Source organism: Nanorana parkeri, unplaced genomic scaffold (assembly GCF_000935625.1).
Source record: "Nanorana parkeri isolate BGI_ZX_2015 unplaced genomic scaffold, ASM93562v1 scaffold3212, whole genome shotgun sequence".
Classification (NCBI taxonomy): domain Eukaryota; kingdom Metazoa; phylum Chordata; class Amphibia; order Anura; family Dicroglossidae; genus Nanorana; species Nanorana parkeri.
Window position 1 is genome coordinate 51081 of NW_017309480.1, and position 12636 is coordinate 63716.

At 44.1% G+C, this 12636-nt stretch overlaps 1 protein-coding gene across 1 annotated transcript in view; it reads left to right on the forward strand.

The window, feature by feature from the left end:
* LOC108802911 (lysophosphatidic acid receptor 6-like) overlaps positions 1-10652 on the forward strand; it is a 12595-nt gene extending 1943 nt beyond the window's left edge. Inside the window, exon 2 of the mRNA XM_018574756.1 lies at positions 9554-10652. Within this exon, the coding sequence (XP_018430258.1) occupies positions 9573-10634 (1062 nt within the window). The 5' untranslated portion in view covers positions 9554-9572 and the 3' untranslated portion in view covers positions 10635-10652. The remainder of the gene's footprint in view (positions 1-9553) is intronic.
* Positions 10653-12636: the final 1984 nt, after the last annotated feature.

Below are 12636 nucleotides of genomic sequence, written 5' to 3' on the forward strand. Positions count from 1 at the left end.
CCCGCCCCCTCCCCCGTCCGTTCCGCCAGTCAGCGCTGGAGGATCGGACAAGGGAGGGGGAATCCCTGCAGGGAGCCGTGAGTGACAGTCACGGCTCTCTGCAGGGACAGGATCGAGAAGTGAGCGAGCGAAGGTATGTGTTCACTCACTTCCCGATCTATTGAGCTGACGTGTGACAGTTTCATTGTCACCCGTCAGCTCGAACTATGAGGCTGAGTGATTTTCACTGACCTTATAGTTCTCCTTTAAGCTCTCCATTCTTTTTACATATATCTCCTGTTAGCAAGCAGTAAATATATGCAAAAACATTTGAAAAAATAAAAAAGTTGCCAAATAGGTAAAAACTTACCTGTGTATTCGTCACTCACTCCTGGCTGTAGAATCCAGCTTCCATGAACAGCTGCGCAGTAGACATGTGCGATTCGTTTCGTTACGAATCGAAATTCGTAGGAATTTTCCTGAAGTTCGTAAATTCGGAAGCATCCGAAATCCGAATAAAACAAAGGTATTTTTGCTTTTTAACTTCATCATAACGAATGTTCGTAAAGTTACGAAAATGTGCCGAAACTAACGAAAATTCGTATTTCGTACGAATCCGAATTGAGTTTTGGATACGAATTACGAAATAGTATAGTATACAGTTGCGTCTTAGAGTCTCCCACATTAACATAGTCGGTAGTAAGAGGGCCATACGCACAATGCATAATAATTCTGTGAAACAGAACATATCTATCCACTTACTCTTGCCAAATTATCCCCCATCAACAAAAACAAAAACAAAACAGTCTGAGAGAAATATCAGGCATAGGGATCCACCTGTGTCTGAGGCAAACATTTGGTATGACCTCCTCCATATCTATGTACATATCTATGTACATAGAAGACTTTCCGTCCGACATCAATGTACTGAACAGCTCACGTGCGTGAGCCTAAAGAAAGAGGAAACAGAAAAGAGGGGAAAAAAAAGGAAAAAGATACTAAAAGAAGCAGAACAGCTTAAGTCCGAGAAAAGTAGATCCGTCCCCGACCAGATAGCCCAACATCTACTTAAACATTAAAAAACAAATAACAGAAAAATTGTACAATGGAAATTACCCAGTTTCCAGCACCCCTGTATATAACATCGAGGGGGTAGATGTCAATTCAAAGCATTTTTTAGTATCTTGGAGGATGCTGTGAAGTTTCTCATGGACCATAATCCACAACATTTTTTGTTTGACCAAGTGGAATGGAATTGTTGGCAATTTCCAAGCCCTGTCTATGGTTATTTTAGTATTGGCTTTTTTTTTTTTTAAATGTACAGTATGTTGATATGTGTGCTGTGCAAATGTGAGGTTGTGGGTTTAAAATCCAGATTAAATGCATGTGTATCATAGAATTTTGTTAGAGGGAATGCATAAAAGAGGGGCTGAGAGGAAGCTGTGAGAGGTGGCTAAGAGGAAAAGCAGTATTGGACTAAGAGGGTGACGCAAAAGCTGGCAGTGGAACAGGGCATAATTATCTGAGAGGTGAAGGCAATCATAGGGCTGGGAGAGATACTGCGTAAGTCCGCATTCGCACCTAGGCATTTTGTCGTGCATATCTATACGCGAAAAAACATGCAAAACAAGAAATCCTATTCATTCCTATGGCCCCATTCACACCTGAACGTTTTATGCAAACTGTAATACGCTGAATGCTGGAAAAAGTACACAAGCTTCTTTTTGGCAGATTACCGTGCATTTTGTCCCTATAGCATATAAAAACACTATTGTAAAAGCTGCAAACCGCACGTCAATTGGAACAAAATGTGCAAAACATGTCAAACGAAGCGTGCGTAAAATGCGCTGAAAAAGTTTGACGCCTAGGTGTGAATGCAGCCTTACAGATGTAGGAGCTAGCATATGAACAAAAAGAGTGGGAGGTGCTGCATCAGAGGAAAAAGAGAATTGTGTGCAAGGGGTGGCTCAGAGGGAAAAATATCTTGGACCCGGAGAATGGTGGGAAAGGGAAGCTGGGTAAAAGGTGGGTGTAGTGGAAGGGGGGTAGCATTGAGTGGCAGGGGGTGGGTCAAATTCTGGGTGAGAGGGTTTGGAGACATTGGAAGTACAGAATCAGGTTGATATTGCAGCCAGGAAGGATCCCAACAATTTTTTGGGTATCTACCCTGGCTGCCTAACAGAGTTGCCTAACTGACTCTCCTTGTTGCATTTTTAAAAATATTAACACAAAGAAATGTGGATGTATAGCAGAGTTGTACTCAATTTTTTTTGTTTGTGCTCCATATACTCAAACTCTTCTCTTTCCCCTAACACTTAGCTCCCAACTGACCCCTATTTTGGAAAGACTATGCCATTCTAGGGCCCAAATCCCTCTGCTTTCCCTCTTTTCTACTCAGTTATCCCTCTTCTTAGCCTGATGTATAGACCTCTATTAAAAAAGAACTATTGAACCATCAGACGTGTTATACAGCACTGAAACTTCCAGCCAACCTCTATAATATTGCATTTACTATTTTGAAAACTCAGTATAAATTAAAAGCAGTGAAAGCACAGTTTTCTATATTATGTTCTCATTGTCTGCATAGCTGGATGTGTGGCAGGGGTTTTCTTTGGCTACACACTTTGTACTAAAAGGTGTCCCTCTTTCTTGTATGCCTAACACTTAATCCTTAACCCAATCCTAAAACTAAAGAGAACGTATGGAATATTTTTTTTTTGTAACAAAGTATTTTATTGGATTTCCATAAATAGACGAGACATTGCACATAGGGTTCAGTACAGATGGTATTCACATATTAAAATGAATAAGAAAGTACAAATTGGTTACAAGTACTATGTGGCTGTCTACAGTAGACAGAAAGTAAACAAAGGCAAATTTTAGAAAGAGGGGGGAGAAAGAGAGGGAAAGAGTGAAATAGGTAGTAAGTCCATCAGTGTGGTAAATTGCTGGTTGTATTGTAAGATCGGTTCAGTGGATCCGTTGCCTGTTTCCGACTAAGGGGGCACCCACCACGCCCCATGGGGAGCCTCTTATAGGTGTCTAAGGGTTTCCACACCTAGTTCAGGGTGTTGGTTTAACACCCAAGGTTCCCAGACCTCTAAAAACTTGGCATGAGTATCTGTTAGAATACTGGATAATCTTTTGTTGATCATAATATTGTCCAATCTCAAGGTAAATTCATAATAAGGGATGATTTGTTTTTTATAGTTGCTTGCTAGGGTCAATTTAGCTGCCAAAAAGGTCTGATGTGCTAGAGGGCATTGGGAAGTGGTTAAACCAGGTATTGTGGCGTGTAACAGGGCCTGTGTGGGAACCTTAGGAATGTGAGTGTTTTTTTTTTTTTTAAGCATGTTAATTTTTATTGAAAGAACATAAAGAAACAATACAGATATAATCCAAAGTGACATGAAACATGGATCAAGTTCCAGTGCGCAGACTGCGATCCATATATGCAGCACGATTTTATGCTAACAATACTAAAGATCACCCAAATCAAATTTTGATGGAACACTTCAGAGTGTCTCTGTATTGCAGGCAACAACGCTGAAGTAGCTACAACCAATGAACCCTAATGCCATGAGGGTCGGGACTCTGGGTAGGGGCCAATATCTCTATAACGTGGGAACTCGTGGGCATATCAGGAGGGCTGAGCCTCCGTATGTACAGTATGCGAAAGCTGTGAAGAATGAATTTGGGAATGTTAGGGGTTGAGGACATCCAGTTAACCCAGAGAGCCAGTCAGTTGGGCCTCTAGATACCAGTTAGAAAATCGTAAAATGGACATCAAATCTTGTAGCTGTTGCGTTGAATATTCCGCTGTAACATATGATGTCCAAGTGTCGAAGAAGTTTTTAGTGCGCGCTTGGTTGAATTTTGTATCTAGTTTGTCTAGCAGTAGCAGGCGATTGAGCAGGGGGCGGAGGTGTCCATAGAAGGGGGTTCAGGTATGATCCAGTTGCACAGAATCGCTTTTTTTGCTGTCAGGAGGCAGAGGTGCTCCCAGCGGGTCGGGTGAGAGGGATCAGCACCAGTGCACCAGGGAGGGGCGTGTAGTAGGCAGAAGGCAGGGGACAGCTTTCTCGTCTTACCGGAGTGGGAGTTCATGAAATTTAATATTGTAGACCAAAAGGATTGAATGCGCGGGCATGACCAGAGTAGGTGTGGGAGGTCAGGTAGGGGGAGAGAACATTTCGGACAGGCCGTTAACCATTTGGAGAGGGTGTTCCTAGCCGGAATATTAAAAGCGTGATATGCTCTATGGACAGTTTTGAAGTATATCTCGCGCCAGGCTTCGTTTATTATAGCTTTCCTGATGTGTTGCCAACCCTGCATCACCATCGAGAGTGTGTCTTCTGTGGACATATTCAAAAATTCCGCCCAACGTCTAATATGGGATGGAACGGATGAGGAGGATTCAAGAATAGAGGTCATTACCTGGGGGGCGATAAGGGACAAGGGCATCTTTACCTGGGGGGAGGTGAGCAAGGGGTCGAGCGGTGGGCTGATCAATTCTCGCCAGGGCAGAGAGAGATGGCTGGATATAAAATTACTCAGTTGCAGGTATGGGTAACTATGGGTGGTTGGGAGCTGGTATTGGGTGCGGAGGTCCTGAAAGTTCTTGAGGTGCCCCTGGGGGGTGAATACATCCGCTATGACCCTGATACCCTTTGCTTCCCACGTGCGGAAGGCCTGAGATGCAATGCCAGGGGTAAACCCCCGGTGAAGATCTGAGGGGCATCAATGGGGAGATCACCGTAGATATACGATAGATTTTCCTGATCTCTCTCCATGCAATCACAGTGTCCCTTAAGAGGACGTTGTCCCTAATGTGCTTGGGGAGGAGTCTCGGTGGAGAGTTCAGGATTCCCGCTAGTGACCAGGGTTTCATCAAGTGGGACTCCAGAGGGGTATTGGTAAAAAAAGTGGTGTCATGTATCCAATCCTGCATATGGCGGAACAGACTGGCCAGATTATATGCCCTGATGTTCAGTAAATTAGCTGGCCCACAGGTTGTTGGAGTTTTTTAAAGGCTATTCTCACCCTTTTCCCCCTCCAGAGAAAACCCGAGAAGGCGCTCTGAAGGATTCGGATATCAATATGCTTCAGCAAAAGGGGTATAGTCTGTAGGGGGTAGAGTAATCTAGCAAAACTAACCATTTTTATAAGGTGACATCTGCCCAGAAGGGAAATAGGGTAGTCCCTCCACGTACGTAGTGCTTGAACAATTTTAGCTATAACAGGATTGTAGTTTAATGCATATAAATCCCTGACAGAGCGGGGAATGGAGACTCCCAGATAGTTGATGCATCGTGGCTGTATTAGCAGAGTGGGGTACGTGCGGGAAAGGGCAGCCACAAACTTTTTATCCGAGGTGAGAGGAAGAAGCTCGCTTTTTTTAATATTAATTCTAAGACCAGAAAACGAGCCATAATGTGCAATGTGGTTAAGAATGTTTTGAGATTTGGGTCAGTGGGTCAGAGAGGAGCAAGAGGATATCGTCTGCACATAATGCTAATTTAGTGTCATATGGGCCAGATTGGTAACCAGTAAAAATGTGGGGGGTAGCCAAGGATCGGGACAGGGGTTCTATAGCCAGATTAAATAATAGTGGGGATAGAGGACAGTCCTGGCGGGTTCCCTTGTACAGGCGGAAGGATGTGGAGAGGGCCGAGGAGGTGTAACCTCCGACCGAGGAGTTCAGTTTATTTCCCGGTTCTGGAGGGCTCTTTGTGCTTCCTTCCACATTGACCACCGCCTGTCCAGCGCCTATCACCCCCAGACAAACGGGCAGACAGAGCGCATAAACCAATGCTTGGAGCAGTACATCAGATGTTACTGTACGCACCTCCAGGATGACTGGTTCGAGTTACTGCCGCGTTATAAGCGGAATTCGCTTATAACAACTCTACCAGCTCCTCCACTCTCCACTCCCCGTTCTTCGCGAATTACGGATTTCACCCAAACCCCTTACCGGGTTCTGTGATTTCCTCTAACGTTCCCGCAGCCGTTGACTACCTGGCGAACCTCAGGAAAATGACTGAAGTAGTACGTGACAACCTAAACCGTGCCCAAACCACACAGAAACGGTATTATGACCTTCGGAGGAGAACCGCTCCCGATTATAAGATCGGGGACAAGGTCTGGCTCTCCACCAAAAACCTACGGTTGGGAACCCCCCCCGAAAATTGGGGGAACTATTCCTTGGGCCCTTTCCTATAGAACAGGTTATCAACATGAACACCATGAAACTCACCTTACCTGTGGGGTTCAATGTTCATCCCACGTTCCACGTCTCCTTGCTTAAACCTTTTTGTCCTGATCCTTTCCCCGATCGCGCTACTCCTCCATGTCCCCCGGTACAAGTGAGGGGTCAGGAGGAGTACGAGGTGGAAGAGATCCTGGATTCTAGGAGGAGGTGGAACAAATTACAGTACCTGATCCGCTGGAAGGGTTACGGACCCCAGGACGACTCTTGGGAAGATGGCAGGGAGGTTCATGCTCCCGACCTAGTGCAGAGGTTCCACCTAAGACACCCGTCTAAACCTTCGCCCCTTAGGAACCCCGGGAATCACAATATTTTGCCTATGAAAGTCTACCCAGTGTATGATAGGAATACTCTGAGAACTTAGAGTGCTGAAATTACAACTCTGCTGACTTATGATTTATGCTATTTAAACGTTGTACTTTGAATTGCCATTATTTGAACTGTGAATACCCCTTGTTCACCGCGGCACATGATGGTAGGGTTCCAAACTCTCCGCTTATGACTTTGAGAGTGACGCCTGGAACCCGACCCTGACGCCGTACCCTCCGTAACAACCATACCTGCTTATAGCCTCCGCAGCTGTGATTCTTAATATTGCCACGGCATTACAGCGTTCCATAACCTTCAAGAGCCATGACCAGTTAACGTTGTCAAAGGCCTTCTCCGCGTCCAAGGCCAACAATGCCATTGGGAGAGGACCCCGACAACCGTATACCCTCCAGTGCAGTAAGTATTTTTCTCACATTCAGTACTGCGGAACGACCAGATACAAAACCCGCCTGGTCTGGCGATACAAGTTGAGGCAGCACAACGGCCAGTCTGTTGGCCATAATCTTGGAAAGTAGTTTGGCATCGAAGTTAAGCAGGGAAATGGGACGATAAGATCCGGGAAGTGTGGGATCCTTCCCCTTTTTGGGCAACAACCTTTTGTAGGCTGAGCTAAAAGTGGGCGGATAGCAGCCCTTTTGCAAGATATGATTGTACAAGGAGACTAAAGTAGGGGAGATATGGTCAGTTACGGATTTGAAGAATTCCGCTGACAGTCCATCAGGCCCAGGAGCCTTTAAACTCGGGGATCCATGGATAGCCGCCTGCACCTCCTGAAGCGTAACATGTGCATTCAGCTGATCCAAGTCTGCGTCGGACAGAGACGGCAAGGCTACCGAGTTCAAAAAGGAGGACCCCGCAGCCTGGTCCCCACCGCCCTCCACATACAAGGACTGATAAAATGAGCGCAAAGTCTCTCAAACACTCTCGGGCGCCCGGGATACTTCACCGTTGTCTTGGACAAGGCTCATTATGTGGGTCGGGGCCTGCGGTCCCCGGATTAAGTTAGCCAGCAATTTCCCAGATTTGTTGCCAAACTTAAAGAATTCCACCTCTTTGCGGGATCGGATTTGGAGATCATATTGGGCTATCCAGTGGTCGCACGTTTGTTTAGCCTGTATCCAATCGGATCTGGCTCGAGGGGAAGGGTCTTGTCTATAATTCAAGTATGCAGTCCTAGCCGCTGTGCATGCCTCTACATAACTCTGCTTGGTCCGCCTCTTCTGAGAAGAGACATAGGCCAGAATCCTGCCTCTCAGGACTGCCTTTGCCGCCTCCCAGAACAGGATCGGATCCCCGACATGTGATGCATTATCAGAGACATATTCCCCCCACCAAGAGACAAGATGCGCCTGGAAGGTATCATCAGTAGCCAGATATGCCGGAAAGCGCCATACCACGGGTCTGGAGGGCAGCCCCACATGTTGAATGTCAATCATCACTGGAGAATGGTCCGATATGACCATATCTTCAATAGTCACTGCGGATACTTTGGGCAACAAGTTGGGCGATATGAGGAACAAGTCCAGGCAGGATAGAGAGTCAGGATAGAGAGTCATGGGCATGGGTGCAACAGAAGACTTTCCCTCTCCATCTCCATGTCTATACCGAGGTATGGCGATTCAGTAATATGGATGGAGGAAAAATGAGTGGACCACCGTGAATATGGGTGTAAAATGAAACATGGTCAGAAAGTTAAACTTAGCCTTTAGCAACTCTCAAGATAACACATCTGCAACAAAGGGAATGTATATCTATGATTAAGCCCAGGTGGTGAAACGCGTGAGAGGCGTTGGTGTGGGAGAGACTCATGGTGGTGTACATGTTGCATATCGCATTTTGGATTCTGTTTTTGGATTTATGTCAATTAAAAACTTTGGATTCTACTTGGGTGGATCTTCGTGCGGCTGAATTTTGGAGCTTGACAGGGAATCTATTGCTTGATTTAGCAATTCTCTTTCACATGTCCACCTAAAATATCACAGAAAATACATATTCCCTTTAACCTTTAGAGAGGAACTTTACCCATTTCTTTAAAATAACAACAAACACGACTTTAGACATGTTTAGTAATGACAATCTACAAACACATACTTCTAGATAATTGCCGACTTTGTATTTTTTGCTTACCTTATTTTTCTTTTCTTCCCCAGTCTTCAGGCAGTGGCTATTTTAACTGTGGGCAGGTTAATCTATCTCCCTTTACTTCCTGGAACTCTGGCACATGTGACCATGCACATCATCTCAGGGGAGGAAAATGCCTTTGCCTGAGATCTCGTGAGATTACAGATGAGATTTCCAAGCAATACTCTGCTGATGTAATCTTCCCAGGATGCAACACTTGGGCACATTACATCATTTGTGCCAAGCTACATCTCATATATAATCAATATGGGATACAGTTTGTCTCATATTTCATGGCACTGCACAGATTCATGCTTTTCCATTGAGCAGGCAGGCTGGCACAGGACTTCCACTGCAGAGCCAAGGAGAGAGTGACATTATAATTCAGTGCAGATGTCAATGTCCTTTAATCCATTAAATATAGTCTGCATAGACATAACGTAGTCCTCGTTGATAGCACAAAACAATGTAACTTATAAGGTGCTGACAAGAGTTTTTGCAAGACCAATAAGTATTTTTTCATATCGAACAGATATAACAAAATGCATTAAATTGTATATTTAACAGACCAAATGGAAAAACATAAGAGTTAATTGTTAGGATGTACATATCCTTTTAACCCCTTGTGAAGAGGGACGTACACTGTACGAGCAGATGTGTTGCTTGAGTGGGATTCAGTCAGCAAAATCTCTTTAGCTATAGGCCTGCTTTATTTTGTGCCAAATGTTTATAGGTATGATAATAGAATTATCTTAAAGGTGTTTTTAAATGTAAAGCTGCATTTAAAAAAAAATATGCATTTTTTTAAGTATGCAAAAACGTTTCCCTTACTGAAAAATTCTGATTGCTTTTCAGGATACAGATCTTTGGGACTATGAACTCTTCTGGGAATTTCACTGGCTGTCAGCCACAGCCAATTAACCCTTTCATCCCCATCTTCTTGAGCTTCATCTTCTTTGTTGGCTTTGTGCTGAACTGCATCAGTTTATGGATATTTTGGTTCAAGGTAAAACAGTGGAATTCGACGGTGGTTCTCCAGTTCAACTTGGCCATCGCTGATGCCATCATCACCCCTGCAGCTCCCCTGATCATTATCTACTCCCTGACTGACCACTGGACCTTCGGATTGTTCTTCTGCCAGTTCAAAGTCTTCTTGCTCAGCACTCACATGTATGGAAGCATTTACTTTCTCACCATAATCAGTATCCACCGATATTTCTCTGTTGCTCACAACGTCAAAAGACCAGCCTTGACCAGAAAACCCTTTATAAAAAAACTTTGCCTCTTTGTTTGGGGTTGTCTGCTGTGCCAAGGTATTCCATTTTTCTTTGTCCTTAAAACTTCTGCAGTCCACGGGGTTACAAAATGTCTCAGTTTTCATCAAACCGAACAAGCAGTTTTATTTTTTGTCTGGAACTGGATCATCCTCTTCTCTGGTCTCTTCATTCCTTTCTCCATAACATTGGTCTGTTACACTCTACTGAGTCGATACATCCTCAAAGTCAACCCAATGAACACCCTCAGCAAAGTCATGGTATCCAAGTCAGTTAAGACCATCCTGGTCTCCCTGATAATTTTCATTATCTGCTATATCCCGGTCCATATCACCAGGACCATGGGAGTCACCATCACATTGTTTTTTCCAGAATTGTGTTCTTTATTGGAAAATGTTGAGGTCGCCTATTACATCACTTGGATGATGTCAGGAACAAATTGTTGTATGGATCCCATACTGTACTGTTATGCTTCTGACAGATTTAAAAGCACCTTCACAAGCTGGTGTACTTTTCTACAAAAACAACGTGAGTGGAACATCACAGACTCTGCTCATGGTAACCCAGCTGAGGCTCCTTCCGATGTTAACCACCATGTTCCTCTTCCAACTATGAGCACCACAGAGACAGGGCTATCAGGGTCAGCTGGATGGGAGAAGTGAGCACTGGTTTAAAGACCAAGTCCAGTCAAAACTGGTAACCAGTTAGTTTAAAGCTGAACTCCAGGATAAGTAAATATTGTCTAAATATAAAAGACATGTGTATTCTTTACCATTTAGGTGACAAGTGAATTCAGCTTCACTGACCATAAACCACTGTTTGGACCCCACAGCTGCCATTTGTGGCTTCTCATGCAATGCCATTTTGCTTAATAAAAAACCTTTAAAAGTGACCCATCTTTCAAGGAAACTAAGCTGATAAAATATGTGGGTGACCAATACTTACCTCTCCTTATGTAAATATTAGTCCCCTGGCTGTTGCTCTGATCCAATGTGTTCATTCAGTTCTGGGGCCCAGGTCAAGTTAAGAGTTAGAAGCTCAGAGTGTTGAAGCCAGACAAGAAGCGTTTTCAGTAGGAGGTCAGCCATGGTAGCCCCCATTCTTCTTTCCAGGGCTGTCCCTATAATGAGCCTTATTGAGGGCAGCTGGGAGGGAGCAGCAGAGGGAGACATCTCACTGACATCACCGGTTGCCAGGAGCTGAGTGGGATGATCTGGTTTGTGTCCCGCCAAGCTTCTGGCAACCAGCGATGTCAGTGAGCTGAGTAGGATGCCGGACAGAGCCACTAACAGCGTGGTCCGGCGTCCATGCCTCCCCCTCCCCGAATGATAACTCAGCACAACAACCAACTCCCCCACAAGTGACCATTGCCCCTTCCCTGTCCGTACAACCTACCTGAGCATTTGTAAACTAGAAAAATAAACATATGCCTAATAATGTGATGAAATGCTAAAATTGATCTCTGTTCATTATCAATGCAGATCCTCCAAAAAATTCCCTTTATAATGTATATAAAGCCAAAATGGCTTCTATTTTTAGATAGAGTATGATTAGACCCTCTGCTAGGTTTTTATTGGCGTTTGTGTCCCCTCTAGGGAGAATCACCACTTTCACCAGGACTAAAGTGGTGAAACTTTTATATTTGATAATACCCATTTTGATGGCAGCTGTCTAAAAGGTGGCTTTCCTCACATTAGAGAGATTGTTTTCTTACTTCTAGTTGTGTCTATGGGGAGGAAGTGAAGGGAATTCTACTCAGTGGGATACAGCAGGTAAGAAAAAAAATCATACAGATTTTTTAACCCTTTTCTGCTCTATCTAAAAGTAAGACAATAAAGGTTTTGGCTTTAGATGTACTTTATCTCTGCTGTCAACCAGCAAGATATAGCAAAGGAGAAGTGAAACAACGCATTTTTAACCAGTTGACATCCGCGGTGTTAAACCCCCTTCCCATCCAGGCCATTAAAAATAAATATATAAGTATGCAGAATCACCCTATGGTGAATTAATACAATATATAGTGAAAAAATACCTAATATGTATTTATTCACCATAGGGTGATTCTGCGTATTTATATATTTCTGTATTTACTTCACATGTAGATTATCATTAGATTGCACATGTAGTTGATCTCTATTGCACAGGGCATATTTATAATTCACGTTTTTTAGGTGTTATATACCGTTTTTTAGCATGGCAGCTTAGGGGTTTGTTGTTCCATAGCACAGATCCTGTTTGTAATATTATCTATAGATGCATCCCTAGTATTGAGAGTACAGGAAGCTTTGCTGCAGCCATACATAGAACTTGATAATTACATTTTCTTTAAAAACTCTAAATCCTGCTTCAGCAGCATAGATTGAACTAGAGAAGCAATGTCAGGAACCTGCTCTGCATATGTATGTGTTGCACACAGTATATGTATCTGTTGCATACATAAACTGTGGCATATTTGGGCACTTACTTGGTGTGAAGGTCCAGAGAGGGTAGGCAGGAGGGGACACAGTTTAAGAAGACAAGAAATACAGAAGCGCACTAACAAGTGGTGACTAAAGGAGGGGACACAGTGAGGGTGACATCTCAGGGCACGGTGTGGTCTCCCAGCAGGGCCCCAGACAACACAGGAGAGCAGAGAACGGAGAGCGGGAGGCGGGGCAAAGTTAA